This window comes from Puma concolor, chromosome D2 (assembly GCF_028749965.1).
Source record: "Puma concolor isolate L17-30 chromosome D2, mPumCon1.1.hap2, whole genome shotgun sequence".
Taxonomy (NCBI): domain Eukaryota; kingdom Metazoa; phylum Chordata; class Mammalia; order Carnivora; family Felidae; genus Puma; species Puma concolor.
In genome coordinates, this window is record NC_141677.1 from 82,585,395 (window position 1) to 82,603,104 (window position 17,710).

Sequence of the window (17,710 nt, forward strand, 5' to 3'; positions counted from 1 at the left end):
AAAGGCAAATTCCTGCATGTGAATTATTCAGTCTGGTCCACTACGTTTCCTAAATATCTGAAAGGATTCTGATGTAAGGTTGAGCACCCACTTCTACTTATTTGTGGGAGACGTGTCACCAAAGGAAGCAGTGTAAGGGCACAAAGCATTAGGACTGCTTCCTGAGGGCCGAGGTCTGTGACTTGGCTAAAGGTGGATCTCTCTTTATAGGAGAGAGGACTGCTGGGAAACATCCTGGGCCTGAGGTTGACAAGGCGGCCTTAGGGGTCTGGCAGTCTGGGCCTAAGGTCCAGCTCTGCTACTTACTAATAGTGTGAACTTGACCTCTTTGACGTTGGTTTCCTTACCTGTCAAATGGGATAATAATACCTATTTCTCTGGGCTGCTATGTCATCTAACGGAAACTTGTAGTCCTGTGGACGCCATAGATCAGTGCTTAAATGGTAGCTGTCCTCTTTGTTATTAACAAGGGCAGGTCTGCGGTTTAGGCTTCTTTCTATTAACGTGTTATTCCAAAGACTGACAATTTCCGGAAGGTCCTGTGCTTTGATAACACATTTGCCCACACACTGGCCATCCGTGACTCCCTGATAGGAAATATAGCATTAATCTGATAAACACACTTCTACGAATGACAGTAACTCCTTAATTACTGAAGTAACTTCAATACAAAGGAACTTTGAAGTAACTTTTCGATCTGGGAAGAAAGGTATGAATTCTTTTAAAAAACAGACAACTTTGTTACACATTCTCTGCCTTGCAGAGAGGGAAGGTGGCATCATGCCAGGGACACGATGCGCGTCTGCCCTTCTGGAGCACGACAGAGCCGAGGCAATGTTCCGCTTTCCAGAAGAGCAGTGCCAGCCTAAGGCAGTCAGCTTCCTTCAGGTGTTAGGGGAACACTGCCCTACATGATGGTTTCTGTTCCTCTCTTTTCCAGTGTGGGACGATAAAGTAATTTAAAAGGCTCTTCTTGGTGTTGAAAGAAGGATTTTCTTTGGAGAAATGGCAATTTGAGTAATAGTAAATTGGCAGCTTTAAGACTCTTCCCACGCAATAATGGAAGCTTCTAGAGACTTCCATTATTTAGCAAGGTAACCACAACCTCTCCGCTAGAGAAATGCCTACCACGTCATGTGAGATTTATCGCATTGTAAACAGACACGTCTGACAGAGTGAGCCTTAACCTTTTTGGAGACCTGAACCTTTTTATAGCCTTCTCACAAAAACTCACACAGGCACATGTCTACGATATTTTGCAGGTCACGTCAGAAGATTCAGGACTATGGATGAGGTCCACAGGCTCAGGTTTCAGGCAGTAGTTCTAACACACGGTTCACACTGCCTCAACTCAAGGACGCCTCAGTGCTGAAGAAAGAGTTGAAAAAGCGCATTGCTCCATCCCTCTTCTCCAGAAAACCTGAGCCTGTTTCCACAAGAGGGACCTTAGAACATGTTCCTATGTCATTCATTACTGCTTATTTCGGCTCTTCGTTCGTGCTGTGCTTCTCGTTTCAAAATTTTAGCACATGCGCTGTTAAAGCAAGTGCCATCTTATGCTTATGGATGGCCCATTTATGGGTGAATAGTCACTCTTCCAGTTGAATAGAATGACAGTATTTCAGTACTCACATAGGATGGAAGGAAGAGGTCTGAATGAGTCACATACTTATGTTGAACACAACTGGTGAACAAATACACTCTACTCAGTTCATTATTATTCAACTGGTTTACTCTACCAGTCCAATGGAATGAAGTTATGGGCAGTGGGAAAGAGCAAGTTCATGTCTGGATGCTTGTGCCCCAATTAATGTCTTCGTGTGTCTCCAGTAGACCGTACAGATAAGACTTTGGCCATCCTCTCTGTTGGGGCAGCTTGTATCTCTCTTCTTAAAAAGTTCTTCGTGAAACAAAACTTAGGTTTTGAAGTTTGGAATGGGTAATGGGGGATTTTTGTTTGTTAAAGTTGACTTTAAAGAACCTAAATTAAGACAGAGTACTTAAAAAAAAAAATAGGCCAAGGGAATGCGGAAAACAAACACACTTGAAGGGAAAGCATAGATTTGCTAAAATACTGACTTTCTTGCCCCAAAACAAAGATGATCCCAACATTTCACTTCATACACCAACGTCTTCTATTTTGCGTTAGATTTAAATGAGCTGAACCCTCACAGTAAAACATGTCACCAAGTTCTAATCACGAGAAACAAATTACTGAAAAAGTTTTTCTACTTTATGGAAAAATTTTAGAAATTGTCTACTTAGTCATAAAAATGTTCTCATATCTCCTTTTATCTTTTAAGTCATCCAAGGGCCAGACGTTGAGAAACTGGGGTGAAGGCTTTCCCTTTGCTCCAAACAACTCGCAGCCTGTAATGCAGCTTAATTAAATAATTGCCTTGGGCTGTCTTGAGTATAATTAATCATTTAGCCCTAGAGGTTGCTGGAAACAACAGTGGACACAAAACTCAAGGATTCAGGGTTTCTGAGATGTAAAATTTTGATGTTCTCACAGCCCTTGCTGGCCCCGAGCTAGATAAGCGAGTGTAATTTAAGCTGAATGTCATAGATATTTAGTTGTAAACTTGGAGCTGGAAGTATCTCGGAGTATGGAATTTAAATCCAGCAGACTCTGAAATTGGGGCTTTTTTCCCCGGCCAGAGTCGGGTCAGGAAATGAAGACCATGGGTACCTTTTCCAGGGAAAGACAGGAGGATCCTGGACCGGCCTCCATGGTGGGGAGCGAGGCTGAGTTCTTGGGCAGTGAGTTGAGTATATGAACGGAGGAAAGCGGAACAGAAAGGCATGGTTGGGGGGTGAGGAGGGCCACCTGATGGCACTCTGTCTGGGCTGTGCTCATTGCCTTGATCACCCAATGGATCCGCACCCGGCTGTATCTCTGGCCGTGATCTTGACTGTCAAGGACATGCAGGTGGCTGGAGGCAGAGCTGGGACCCGTGGGCCCAAGCCCTGCGCCTCTCAACCCTCATGCCTTCTTGCTTCCCTCCAGCGCTGTTGTGAGAGGGAGGTGGGGCCTCTCGTGAGAAGCACGAGAAGGAAAAAGAGCCAGAGAGATGGAGTGGCTGCTTTGAATACAGGCAGCCTTCCTTAAAAGTTTAAAATCGTGGTGTTTTTCCTTCAACGGCAACGAAGAGGAATCTATTAAAATTTTAAATTGACTTTGTTAGCTCTCAAAGTGAAAACTCAGGAGGGCCTATATTTCCTCCAGATAAGTTTTTGTTTTTCTCAGAATTCAGTTTTTAATCTCCAAAGCAGTGGCGCATCAGGCGATAACACAGCCTCCTGCTGTGGTTCTTAGTATGATCTTTCTTACGACTCCCGGGCAACTCGGAGAGTGGCGCATGGATTTTGACTACCTGTAATAAGGCAACGATTAGAATATGTGAATTTGCCGGACCCGGTTCCATGTTCAACTGCTAATTGAATTTTCGTGGGAAAAAAAAGACTTCTGGTCTCAATATCAGGCTGTCAGTCATAAGTTAGAACCGCGGTTGGCATGAAATCTAATTTCAGTCCTTTCCTGGGGGAGCCCATGGGTAAAAGTAATATCCCACCTCACGCACGCTGGATACAGCGATCGCAGCGATGTTACTGAACACGCGAGCTCCGTTGGGCTTATTTCCAACGAGCAATTTCCATGAGAACGACTCATGTACAATCAAAACAAATAGGCAGTGTCCCCTACTGCATGCAAAGCCCGGGCTAGCTAAGGTAGAACACACAAGGATATCTCACCCGTGGTTCCCGTTTCAAATGTAATTCACGTCCGGGTTTGGGAGGCATGACAGAAGAGGTAAAACGTTAAACTATTATAAAAGATTTTAATAACAGTTGTGACTGGCACATCAGTAATAATAATAGCAGCTTACGATTTATGAAGAGACCACCCCGTGAGTCAGGCTCCTTTCTAAAAACAACAGCTTTATCGAGAAATGATTCACATACCATTAAGGTCACTCTTTTTTTTTTTTTTTAAATTTTTTTTTCAACGTTTATTTATTTTTGGGACAGAGAGAGACAGAGCATGAACGGGGGAGGGGCAGAGAGAGAGGGAGACACAGAATCGGAAACAGGCTCCAGGCTCCGAGCCATCAGCCCAGAGCCTGACGCGGGGCTCGAACTCACGGACCGCGAGATCGTGACCTGGCTGAAGTCGGGCGCTTAACCGACTGCGCCACCCAGGCGCCCCTAAGGTCACTCTTTTAAAGCATGCAACTCGATGACTTTTAGTACGTTCAGTGAGTTGTGCAAACATCACCACTGATTCTAGAATGTTTTCATCACCCCCCAAAAAACTACGCACCCACCAACAGTCACTCCTTATGCTCTCCCGCCCCATGAGCCAGGCTTTTGAATCCCTCTGTTTTCTCTAATATTTAGAGCAATCTTTTTAGAGCAGGTATCATGAGCCCCTTTCACTAAGAGGAAGCCAATGATAAGAGTCCAAGGTCACTGTAGTGGGTTGAATAGTGCTGCCCCAAAAGATATGTCTAAGTTCCAACAAAGGTACCTAGGAATGGAACCCTTGGAAAAAGGGTCTTTTCGGGTGTGATTTTTGCTCACGATCTCAAGGTGAGCTCATCCTGGATTCACGGTGGGCCCTAAATTCAATGACATGTGTCCTTAGAGAAAAAGGAGAAGACAGGGACATGGCGGGGAGGCTACATCAAGGTGGAGGCAGAAACCAGAGTGACACAAGCCAGGAAACGCCAAGGGTTGCCAGGAGCCGCCAGGAGCCAGGAGGGACCCACGGTGGATCCTCCCTCCAACACTGCTGACTCCTTGACTTCAGACTTCCGGCCTCAAGGACTGTGACAGAAGAAATCTCTGTCGCTCTAAGCCCCCAAGTTCGGGGTCGTTCGTCATGGCAGCCAGGCAACTCACCCAGTCACACAGCTGGTCAGCGGCACAGCCGGGAAGCCCCAGGTGGACGTGGCTCCCAAGCCCATCCCTCGTCCTTGGCCACACGGGGTGACCGGCCTTCTCGCCTCAGTCACCAAGGACTCGCGCTGGGGAGGCCACAGCGGAGCTCGAGGGCAAAGGCCGCCCACGGGATGGGTGGCCAGCCCGGTGCTGACAGAGGGAGGGGTCACAAATGGCCTGTGTGAAACACGGGGCCTTGAGGGGAGTCTGGGAGGATGGGGAGGGCTTGGAGGGCAGGTGAGTGGCCTTGAAGGAGCAAGAGTCGAGGAGAGAGAAAGGTCAGAGAGCACAGGCGAACACTGAGGACATGGGAGGGTGGCTGCAGACGCACGGTGGGGGCCGCGGAAGGAAGGCAGGACACACGATGCAGGCTTTGTCCTCTGCCTCCCCCTTCTCCCTGGCTTTGGCCTTGGCTGCACCACGGCCTTGTCACGTACCGGTCCGCATCCTCCATGCGCACTACAGTGTGCCTCTGATACAGCTTCGGCCTCCTGGCCGCCGGGACTCTGCTCTTGCTGCGTGTCCCCTCTTTCCTCTGCCTGCCCCGCCCCCACCCCACGACGCTCTCTCAGATTCTGCAGTGTAACCGTTGGCGGCCACCCCTCTGACCCGCTGGGATGCCAGCTGCTTTAAGGCCCGGGCCATGTCCCGTTCCTCAGCGTCCCCACCTGAAGTCCTGTCACCGTTCCCGTGGCTGCCCTTGGCTGCAGTGACCTTCCGGGCTGGTGCTTACCCCTCACGGCCCGGCCCAGCCAGACCTTCAGGATCGCCCGGCAAGCCGGTCCCTTCCGTGGTTTCCCCTGCGGTTTTGTGGACGCCCCCGCCTCACAGCCCTCGCTGCGCGGCGGGCAAACGCCATCTGGCTGCTTTCCATGCCCAGGGAGTATCTTCCTCGTTTGTTTTGGTTTTCCTGGCCCAGCGCGGGGACTGGCATGACCAGTGGGCGACCAGTACGTGAGCTGGTGAGCAGTGGCGTGTGCGGGAACCCTGGCACAAGCGCGGCAGGGGCGAGTGGGCCACGGGGAGCCGCGTGGCTTTGCGTGCAGTGGGGCGGCAGGACTTGCGTCAGGCTCAAGCCGCGTTTTTGAAACGTGACCTTCTGGAATGTGCAAGATGGCTGTGAAGGAAAGGGCGGAGGCAGGAAGCACGGGTGGGAGGCACCGAAACGTTTTCGGAGCAAGGGTTGATGCAGGGTGGGGACGGGGAAATGGGAACAGGAGACACTTTATGCGGAAGCGTGCGGGGGCCGTGAGCACGACGGGGGGGGGGGGGCGGGGGGTGGTCATCAAAGGTCACCGGGGGCCAAGTTGAGGCGCCAGAGGCGGGCTGGACCTTTCATGGAAAAGGGGCAGGAGGGGAGCCCATCCGGGGACTGAGGAGTTTGGATTTGGAGGTTTTGGAGTTTCGAGGCAGAGTGGAGCAGGGGAGAGCCCACACTTGACCTTGGGTGACCTTCGGGAGGGACACTGGTGCCGCCCTGCAGAGGGAGCGGAGGAGCTGTGACCCCAGCACTGGCCGCCACAGATGATCCTGCAGGACTGAGGACTCAATGTCCCCAGGGCAGGAGGAGGCAGGGACACGGAGAGCCCTGGCCTGCAACGGTAGGCGTGGCCATGGGGCGGAGGGCAGGCCGAGGAGGCCAGCCCCTAGAAGAAGAGCGAGCAGAGGGTCCCAGTGCAGGGCTCAGGGCCGGGTTGGCTTCACCTCCACTCCCTGCCTATTTCTCCGTTAACATGGCCTACTGTGCTCCAGAGATTTTTAAAACAATTTTGGACAGGCTAGGACTAAGTGTCACCGACCACTTGATGGCTTGGGGAGAGCACGTTTATGCCACCAAAGGTGACTGGACACCTACAACAGGGCAGGTTCTACGTTGAGCCCAGGGCCCTGCCTGCCTGGAACTCACGGTCCAGCAGACCGGAAAGTAAAGGCAAGATCATCTCCGCGCACCTGACCTCCTGGCCCGTTAGACCATTTCGCCGCAGGCCATTTAGGTTGAGCCGTGAGGTCTGTAAAAAGCCACATGTGCCCAGGTGAGTGACCAGAGTCAAGCGACGAGGCGCCGGGAAGGGCGGTGAGCACACGGCACCGGACGGGGTAGAGGCCGTGGCTCATTCCCAGGCTACCTCGCTCCCTCCGTCTGCGTTTCCTCCTAAGATTCCCTTCCCTTCTCACCTCCTCAGCTGAGATTTCCGCTTCCTTTCTTCAAATGGGTCAATTCAACTTGTTTGTTGAGTTGCAAATAATAAAATAAGGATTCCTCCATTAAAGCAGAGGGTTTGTTTGTTTTCGTTTTTGTTTTTTACAGTGTCTGTCTTTGCCTTAAATTGCAAATGCTTACTTTCGTTAGAATGGTTATTTCTGATTCCGTGGATCACGACACGGTCAGTGCTGCCCTTTGAAAACTAAGTTGACTTACTATCTTTCGATAGCATGTGGCAAGAAGTATTTCTGCATTTCGTGCTATATTTGATTTCATTATATAAAATCTAGTGTGACGATTTTATATCACACGGTTTAAAGGGACACAACGATGTGTGCGTTTATTGGGGGTAACACATAGACTTGCATCTGAATATTTCTATGGAATTGGATTTTTGAAAGCATTTTGTACTGTCTCCCCCACTGACGGCCAGTGCTACGAGCTTCAGGTGCTACAAGCAACGTACCAGAAATGTTCCCCATCCTGAAGGTCCTTACAAGGTATGCAAACGTATAGCGAGATATATCAGTCAACTATCAACGGAGCGAGGAAGGATGGGCGCTTTAACACACAGATGTGAGCAGATATTTATAAAGTGTCGGCTCGCCCCTGCTCCACTCTCCCTCAAAAGTCCAAAATGTCCAAATCCAAACTCCTGGGTCCCCGGATGGGCTCTGGGGTCGGGGCGGGGCTTCGTGAAGGAGGCATCATTTGACTTGGTGAACCTTCCAGAGCCAAATGGGAGGTGGGGAGAGAAGCACGTCCCACGCAGAGGGGCAACCAGGGAAAAAGATGGCAAGAACTGTGAGGCATGTTCTGGAAACAGCTAGAAACCAGTGCGGCTGGGAAGGGGGAGCTTCCTCACGGTAGAGGACGACGGGGCTGCAAAAGAAGATCGGCTCCAAACTGTGCAAAAGGCTTAGCAGGACTAATATGGAACGAGGGGTTAGCCAGACTTGGGACTGAGGTGGTTTAGCTGGACGCAGCCGAGCGACCCCGGGACCCCACTTCTGCATCTGTCACCTGAGGAGTGTGACACCCACTGGCTCTGGTGAGCGTCGCACGAAGAATGCAGAGCCCTGCATAAATGCAGGAGATGCCTCCCTCCCTCTCTCCCTCTCCCTCTCTCTCAACAGAAGCTGGGAGGAGGAAAGCGGGGACAGTGTCGTTTGCTGTGGGAATGGCAGCTCCCAGCCGGGGCGTCAGGACGGGGCCCCGGGTGACGGAGCCTCTCAGCTGCTCCGCACCGTGGTGGTGATAACTCTGGCCTCCCCGTCGTGAAAGCAGAAACTGTAATGATGGACGCAGTCTGGCGTCCCCTCAATGTCACCACCACCCCACGGGATATGTGTGCATGCACATGTGTTAGTATGTGCGTGTGAGCATGCAAGTGTGAGTGTGCAAGGGCACGGGTATGACGGTGTAAGTGTGCGTGCGTGTGCACGTTGCGCCCCAGGATCCTAACCCCCATGTCGAAGTACAGTTATTCTCATAACCAATGCTCGTCTGCAACTCTAGACGGCAGTTTCCTCATCTATCAACTGAACGGTGGGCTTGAGTTAGGTTTAAGCCGGATTTCAACCACCACGCCTGCAGGCGATGGCAAAACTCTTGGCCCATCCCCAAAGCGTGAGCCCCCAAGACTTGTCGTGCCAGACGCGAGTCGGAACCGAGCGGGCGGAGCGAGGGAACCGGAAATGGTGCCAGACGGTCCCTTCCCTCAAGGAGCTCCCGCTGCAGGCAGAGAGCAGGACGGGGATGGGAAGGTGGCATTTACGAATCAAATCAGGACACGGGGGAGTGTTCCGGGGCCGGGTGTCTGTCCTGGCAGCTTAGGGCCTCTCGGGCGGGAGCAGAGTTCTGTCCCCGGCAACGCGACAGCTGGGTCCCCGCGCTCTGCAGCCTGGAGGAGTCTCTGATGCTCACGGGCCCCCCCCCCCCCACGCTGAGGCAGGTGAGGTGAGGGGTGGGGGGCGAGGCACCGAGCAGGGAGAGCAAATGACAGATCAGAACGTCAAAGGAGAATCCCGCATCTTCGCCCTGAAACTGCACCGACGAGGACGGGGCATTTCGGGGCCACGTGCGATGTAGTAGAAAATTAACTTATGCCTGAACTTTGCACTTGGCTTGGAGTGCTTTTGAAGCAGGGACAGACTCCGCGGCTGCACTCACTGTTATGGCCTGTTTTCCACGTTGCACTGCATTCCCCTCGATTAAAGAGCTCTTTCCTTTTTTATCCTGCTTTCTACCCGGATCTTCAGGCTTCTCTCTCCTTATCGTCCTCCCCACTCAGCTTCAAATGAAGAAGGCTGACTTGGTGGCTTGTCCCCACTCTTCTCTCCTCCGGGATTGAGTTCTCCTGGCCGGCCCAGGTTTGATCGAGCCCTTTGGAAGCAGAGCAGGGTGTTCCTTCTCCGCAAAAGCAATCTGCTGGCCTCCAAGTCGTGTGTCCCCTAGGACATTTGAGTTTCCCTCCACAGTCCTCGATCTGAATGTGTTTTGGGGTCACACCACACTGAATTTAATTTTGAATCCCTATTTCCTTTCTCAGAATCCACCGGCTGGGGCCGTGCTAGCTGCCTTTCTCCTTTGGTTCTTCCTCCAGTGAGAGCAGTTGATGGAACACAGCCTTTTCTCTGGTCTGATTCTCCACTTACGGGATCTCAAGGTTGACTACGTGACTCCGGAATTTCTCCGTCGATGCACGGTCTGCTGCTTTTGTAACAACGGCACAACGATCTGGGAAGTCAAAATTCCCAGGAGCGCCATCTCCACTCGGGGCTCCCCACTGCCGCTCCCACCCCTCTTGGTGGTTGACCCCAGATGGCCCAGTACCTGCTCTTCCGACTTTTCCTGAAACCCCAGCCGCAAGCATTTGACAGGGTTCCTCTTGGTTGGATGACGGTCTGTGCCAAGCGCCCGGGAGGGAACATTGTCCAAGTGCTGGAGACGAGGAGGGGTGCAGGCTGGGAATCGGACACCGCACAATCTGGGCAGAGAGGCTGACCTCTCTGTGTGGGAGGACAGCGACCTGCCCTTTTGGGGGGCAGCCCTGGGAAGTAGGATGGGAGTTGTGACCGAGGGGCGTGGCCAAGCACAGAGGACAGATTTATCCCATTTGAATATCACTCTGGGAAATACTCTCCAATTTTTCCTTTTCGTTTAAGAAAATTAGTTAATGTCACTGGTTGGGAAATCGTTTTTATCATAAAAAGGAGCTCTCAGGAATACCTCGGAGATACCTGTTTTCTTTACCCATCAAGAGTTTGAGGGACGCCTGGGTGGCTCAATTGGTTGAGCATCCGACTTCGGCTCGGGTCATGGTCCCACAGTTCATGGGTTCGAGCCCCGCGTCGGGCTCTGTGCTGATGGCTCGGAGCCTGGAGCCTGCTTCGGGTTCTGTGTCTCCCTCGCTCGCCGCCCCTCCCCCACTCACGCTCTGTCTCTGTCTCTCAAAAGTAAACAGATGTTGGGGAAAAAAAAAAAAGATATCCTTAAAAAAAAAAAAGTTTGAGAAGCCTATGAAAAATCACCTGAAAATTATTATCAGACCGATCCAGATACGTCTGGACTTTGACGGTCTGAAACTTCTTCATCAATGTGTGGAAGGGGCTCATTCATTTCCAAGGATCCTGGCCCTCATTCGTCCTTTCTCTGGCAAAAGCTCACTGGTTTCCCTTGATGCACGCACTCTCCCCACTTTCCATTCCCAGGGTTGGGGATGGCTCACCCCCAGGTTGGCTCAGGGAGTTAAACCAGAGCATCATACCTACCACTGGCCACTGTGACTGCTTCAGGGATGGGCCTGGGACCCAGTTAGGGCCAATCAGCTGTGTTTTTGGGGAACTCTGCTGAACTCAAAAGACAGCCCTCACTCTCTTACCTGCCCTCCGAGGATGTAAGCCCGGAGCTGCCTGCTGCCCGCAGCCTCTCTGTGACCACAAAGATCAGCTGTGCATGAAAATAAAACCAACACAGAAGAAGGTGGAGGCCAGAGTAGAGACGGGGTGGACTCTGGTAGCATTAGTTAGACCCTGGATCCAGCCATGCCTGAAGCCACTCCTGGCCTTTTAAGTAGCATGAGACTACCTCCAACTTTTGCTTGTTTTTTTTTTTTTTAAATTTTTTTTTAACACTTATTTATTTTTGAGACAGAGAGAGACAGAGCATGAACAGGGAAGGGGCAGAGAGAGAGGGAGACACAGAATCGGAAGCAGGCTCCAGGCTCTGAGCCATCAGCCCAGAGCCTGACGCGGGGCTCGAACTCACAGACCGTGAGATCGTGACCTGAGCCGAAGTCGGACGCTTAACCGACTGAGCCACCCAGGCGCCCCAGTTTTTGTTTTTTTTTTTAAGCCAGTTGGAATTAGCTTTCCTGTTCTTCATTCACATTGGCCTTTATATTAACTTGAAGCCTTGAAGAAGCACCTGGCCCTCAATAAATGGCCTTTAAACAAACAGATTCATCTTTTAGGCTCCAGAGAGAAGCAACAGTAAATTTTGGACTTTCCCTTTCCACATGTGTACGAGAGATTCTCCTTTCAAGCCTACTGGGTACCCCACAGGGCAGGGTGTCTGTGAGTCCCACATGTGATCTTTGCCACTATGGCCTTGCGGGTGTCCAACCCCGTTCCCTCAGGAAGAGTACAGCTTTGCATAGAACGAGCCCAGAGGTACCGCGTGAGCATACCTCCCGCCTGGCCCGGTCCCAGAATCAAAGAACGTGAGACAGTCTCGAGAGTCTGATGGTGTTTCCGCCGGCTGCTCGCTCACGGTCAGGCACAGGGCTGGCTCTCCTATAGGACGCTGCATCTGTTTTCAAAGCCACCATTTCAGCCGGAGACTTTATCTCTATCTTCACACAAGGAAACTGGGGCTCAGAGAGGCCCGGTGACCTGTCCACTGTTGCACAGCTGGTTCACTGCTCGGGCTGTTGTGTGCGAGGGCAGAAACATCTCGTGGTGGCCCCCGATCATCCGCCTTGAACTGGTCATCCCCCTTCGTCCCAGATGCCATCAGGTCTGACCCCATCCTGTCCTTCACCTCTGCTCACCTCTGTCTCCCCCAGGAGCCTGAGCTCTGGCTTTTGCATGAAGACTGGGCCCTGGCCCCACACAGCTCTTAAATCTCCTGACCCCCAGCCTCATTCTCTTTGCCCCTCGAACCTTCCCACTGTGCTCTTGGGACTCACGGTCCATCCCCAAAGTACCCTCCCCCCGACTCTCTCCTGAATATCCTTTCACCTCCCCGCCCCAGCTGACACCTGGCTGGCACCACTTCCCCCAACAGCCTTTCAAGACAGATTTCACTGTTTGAAGTCCTTCCCTCGGGACCTCCGGGACCTCGGTGCCTCTAAGGTGAGCCATTGTCCTCGTTTCTGCATATCGTCACCTGCCACTGAGGTGCTTCGTCACCTCTACTGGTGCCCACCACGCCTGCTGGGCCCGCGCGCGTGTATGGCCGCCCCTGCCTCGTCAGTGACTTCCCCACGGCTTCCTCCGTCGTCACTCAGGAGCAGGGACTTGGTCCTTTCGTGTAGCTGTGCCCCACGCCACCTCGGGGGCGCGAGACTCAGACACAGAGCACTTTCGGTGGAGAAGGCAATGGTCAGAAGTGTGCAGATGCTACAGTCACCAGCCTCTCCAAACCCCTGAAGACGTTTCTGGATGTCTCTGGACGTCTCTGGACTCTCGGCACGTCTGCAGGTGCCGGCTCCGTCCAGGCCCCCGGCCAGGCCCCCGCTGCTCGTCAGGATTACTGGGAAGGTATCTAGCTGAGCTCTGCTCTCACATGTACCCCCTACAGCCTGTTTTCAGTACGGTGGCCACACAGTGACCTGTGGAAACGGTAAGTCAGACCTCAGCACGAGGTTCCCGTGACACCCGTTATACAGAAGAGGGAGGCCAAGGCCCCTCCCGATCCCGCCCTTCCGTTCTTCCTCTGACTTCAGCGTCCGCTGCCTCCTTTTCCTGCTTCACTCCAGCCACACTGGCCCCCGACCTCGGGCATTTTCCAGCTTCGGGGGCTTCGCGCATACTGTTCCCTCTGCCAGCAATGTGCTTCCTGCAGGCGCCGCACGGCTCACCCCTCGCGTCCTTCGGCGCTGGCACGGGGGACGCGCTCAAGGAACGTGTGCCGAAGAACGAGTAACAGCAGAGCAGCAAATCCAACAACAGCAAGATAGCTCTGTTCTCGTATCAGATCGGCGGGCGTTTCTGAGCTCCATAGCGTTACTCGGACGGGATACCAAAAGCGCTTTCTAAAAGCAATCGTGCGCAGAAGCGTGCGTGTGTGTATGCCCTCCATGGAGTGAACCAAAAAGAGATTCAAGTCTCTGCCTCCTGACTTGCGGAGACAGAAGGATCAGGGGACAGAGCAAGCCGGAGGGTGAACTGTGTGATGTGACTATTTTTATGAAGATAGACACACACACGCGCAGGGCTTTGCATGCACAGGACAGGCCACAGCTGGCATTTTACCCAAGTGGGGGGGGGGAGGGGGAGGGGGGGAGGGTGAGCTTGTTTGTACATATTGTCGGAGTCCAGTGATAAACACTGAGTACAGCAGGTATTTCAGGGATGGGGGAAGATGTCAGGAGAGACGGAGCTCGCCTCCGAGGGCCAGAGTGGAAAGCGAGGTGGCCACATGGAGGAACAGGGTGGCGGGACTGTCACAACAGCACTCGCTCCTCCGGGGCCTGCGCACGGAGGCACAGAGCGTCCGAGGCCCCCCCGTGCAGCGCAGCAGCGTTTGCAACCGAGAAAAGCTGGAAACCACCTCCGTGCACATGGGGGAGCGTGCGAAGGGACGCGGCGAATTCAAGCGTATTTGTCAAAGGAAGGAGCCAGCCCCATGTCAGCCGGAAAGGATGGGTGTCAAAGGAGCCAAACACAAAAACAAACTGCTGAGCGAGGCAGGATGCTCTCCGGTGACCTTTGTAAATTGTGCAGGTGGCCGGGGTCAAAAAGCGTGGGTGGCGGCTCGGAAGGACGCACGTTGCGTGTTAATGGAGGGCACGTGGGGGCGGGGACGGGACGGGAGAGGGGGGTGGGGTGGAAGGGGCCGCTCGGCTCTGTGCACCTGACACGCGAGTGAGAGTAAGGGGCGGGCAGAGGGGACACCAGGGCGCGCAGCCGGCACCGGGTGCCCCACGCGGGGACAGGCACCTGCCAGCGTGCCCCTGGGCGCGCGCCGGGCCCCGGGTTCTGGGTCGCGCTGGAGAGCTCCTCACCGCTGCCAGTGTGGCCAGGAAGGCACAGGCCACCGCCGCCCTTTATTAGTCCAGGTGTGTTTGTTACGTGTGTCGGGGTTAATGGGAGGCACCGCTTCTGAGAACGCGCCCATTTCCCGCTAACGTTCACCGAGGCTCTGTCTTCATCTGCGGCTAACACCCTGACGAGGGCCAGTGTGGTCACCACCTCCCTCAGATTTGTGGGAGCTTGACTGACCTCTGTGTGTGTGTGTGTGTGTGTGTGTGTGTGTGTGTGTGTGTGCAGGCTCCCACATGGGACTCCCAGAGACGTGGCGTTACAGCTGACGCAGGACGCAGCCCTCGTGTCACGGAAGCTGGCACCCAGGCCGTCCTCTCTCTGTCCCCGAAGGCACCCCGGGGCCCAAGCAAAGCAGGGCTTGGGGGATTCAAGCTGTCGGTTCACAAAGGCAGTGAATAAACCCAGGAAAAAGGCCGAGGCAGCTGCAAGTTTGTCAGACAGGCTGGTTTTGCCGGGGAGCACACGAGAGCCAGCTGGTGGCCAATGAGTGTGGTCTGGAAGGATGAGCTGTACGGGCTCGTCCAGCCACAGAAGAGAACGGTGTCCTGACACGGGCCACAGCCTCGTAGCAGAAGCCCCCACACCCCACGCCTGTATTCAGCTCACCTTGAACTCTGTTAAACTGGTTCCTCTGCTTTGTCTCTTAGCGACAGGAGGCCTGTGCCTGTGTACCAAGCAAGCAGCCCGAACGCCAATACCTGAGGTCCTACCTCTTAACACCGGGAATTACTGAGCACACGGGCCACATAAATGAAAGACAGTCACAAAATCCTAGGGTGGAGTAACTCCGCCGGTTCAGTGGCTCTCGACTGATCAGGCCCGTAGAACCTTCTAGAAAGAGTCTGTGGTGGCAGAGAAACTGAAGCCCCCGGGGCACGCTGTGCTCTTGCGAGCTGTCAGGCGGGGCTTCTCTGCCTTTGCCATTTACTCTCGATGCTCGAGAAGAAGAGGTCGCAGTTGTGGGGCAGACAGAGCCGCTTACCTGAGGCCAGAGCAAGTGCTGAGGCTGGCTGTGGAACCGGAGGATCCTTGCACGTGTCCGTGGTAGTAACAGTGACCCTGGAAGGAGGAGACAGGAGGCTCAGTCTCGGTGTCTTCTCGCCCGCTCACAACCGCCCCCAATCACTTTCACGCGTTGGCAGCTACAGGCGTCTCTTTGGCATGAAATATTGAACCAGCGGTCTTAATATTTATTTATTTTCAATTATATTTATTTTAGAGGCAGCAAGCATGGGGGAGAGGGGCTGGGTGGGGGAGGGGGGGGGAGGGAGGGAGGGAGAGAGAGAGAATCCCAAGCAGGCTCCACACTCAGCACAGAGCCCGATGTGGGGCTCGATCCCACAACCCTGGGATCATGATCCGGGCTGAAATCAAGAGTCGGACGCTCGACCAGTAAGTCACCCAGGTGCCCCTTAATATTTCATGCTAAACCCAGCGTGACCGACCCAGCCAGGATCTCTGGCACGAGGGCCTGATTTACTTCAGGATGATCAGTGGGGTGTTAGCTGCACCCCAGTCCTGCTCTTGTCTCTCTGACACCCTTCGGGAAAGCCCTGACGCGGGGTGCCTCACGAAATCCGGCGGCAGAACAAATCTCACAGGCCCCGCCATTTTTACCCCCCTGTAAATTGTCTTTCGTGACCAGATGGGGAACAGCACGGGGTATTTAAGCACACTGCGAAATGTGATAAAATGAGGCCGAAGCCTAGGGCTTGTGAAAACAGAAAAGCAGATGACAGAGGAGGTGGAGGGGCCCTCCCTGCACTGCCCAGGCGGGAGCTGGGAGCCTCTCTCAGCAGGAAAGACAAAATAGGAAGGTCTTCTCCATCCGTGACGAAAATCCCCGTGTGACATGCCTGCAGAACCCACGTCTCAAATAATGTCGCCGTTTGCAAAAAAGAGACCGTGGCACGGACGCTTCCTTACTGAGACGATATCCGTCCAGAATCAACAAGGCAAAGGTCATGTTGCAGCCTCAGCTAAGAGGCTGACGGGCAGGAAGTGCGGGGCATACTCAGCTGGCCTTATTCACGGCCTCCACATGCCAGCTGCGGGGCCTGGCAGCCAAGGGCAGTGTCGTGGGTGGAGGAGGAGAGGGGGGCTCGTGGGCTCCAGGCCGTCCCTGCTGAGCCCACCTGGGCACGCGGCCCCTCCCCTCATGGCAGGCAGCCCGCTCGCTTTCCCCAGGGCACAGCTTGGTGGCCAGCGGTCCTGCCCAGCAAAACCCCAAATTCCCAAGACCACCTTGACTTTGCTAAGAAACAGGACCCCAGGGGTTTGAGTGGCCAATGACATCCAATAACACTTCTTCAAAGGGGTCAAGTTTATCTGTCACTGAGGAGAGGACAAAAGTCTGAGACCATCTGAAAGGCAATTCAAGATGGGAGATGACGAGGCCAGCCACTTGCTGTCTTGACTTTTGTTATTGATTCTAGAAGTTCTCCAAAATTTCAGGACGTTCATACTTGGCCTACTATTATTAACTTACGGTATCTTTTGTTGTAGGAAACAGAAGTCTCCAATTCTTACAACGTCAAATTTTCCATCTTTCTCTCTATGAAGTGTGCGTATTGCTTAAGGAGACTTTCCTCAAGGTCACGCAGACGTCCTTCTTTATCGTCTATTCCCGTAGTCTTATACTTGGCTCTTTAATCTATCTGGAATTTAGTTTTTGAGGGGTGTGAGGTGAGAATCTAACTTTCCCCCCAAACTAAGACCCAGTGCTCCTCTCCCACCGTTGGCCCTTTTCTTAGGTTCTGAGCTGCTACCTGCTATATACGGGATGCCCACACATGTACGGAGCCCTGCTTTTGTGTGCCACGAGCTGCTCCACTTGTGACAAACCTCCACTTGTCCCTTCCTGTGCCAATACCACGCTGTTTTAATTCCTGTTGTTCCATCATACATTTCGATGTCAGGGAGAACGAGTTCTCTGTTTTTGAGTAAGATTAAATTCACATACCATAGAATTCACCTTTTAAAAGCATACGGTTAGTGTGTTAGCACATTCACAACGGGCAGTCACTTCCCTGGGGCCTCCCTTCCTGTCTCAGCTGCTGGCAACCACTAATCGACTTCCTGTCTCTACGGATTTGCTCACTCATTCGTTTTGTGGAAGTGGCATACGACACGTGGCCCTGTGTGCCTGGCCTTCTTTTGCTCAGCATGATGTTTTCAAGGCTCCCTTAGCTGGGAAAGAAATGGGTCATTTCCTTTTATGGCTGAATAATATCACATGGTATGGAAATGCTGGATTTTGCTTATCCATTCATCGGTCAGTGGGTATTTGGGT

The 17,710-nt window shown here is 53.2% G+C and overlaps 1 protein-coding gene and 1 long non-coding RNA gene across 2 annotated transcripts in view; one reads left to right on the forward strand and one right to left on the reverse strand.

Moving 5' to 3' along the window:
- LOC147576228 (uncharacterized) overlaps window positions 1–3,960 on the forward strand; it is a 33,241-nt gene extending 29,281 nt beyond the window's left edge. The window contains exon 3 of the long non-coding RNA XR_015241918.1: window positions 1,263–3,960. This is a non-coding gene — a long non-coding RNA (uncharacterized LOC147576228). The remainder of the gene's footprint in view (window positions 1–1,262) is intronic.
- Window positions 1–17,710, reverse strand: part of ADAM12 (ADAM metallopeptidase domain 12) — a 353,237-nt gene that overhangs the window by 102,170 nt on the left and 233,357 nt on the right. Inside the window, exon 5 of the mRNA XM_086681149.1 lies at window positions 15,401–15,477. Within this exon, the coding sequence (XP_086537275.1) occupies window positions 15,401–15,477 (77 nt within the window). The remainder of the gene's footprint in view (window positions 1–15,400; window positions 15,478–17,710) is intronic.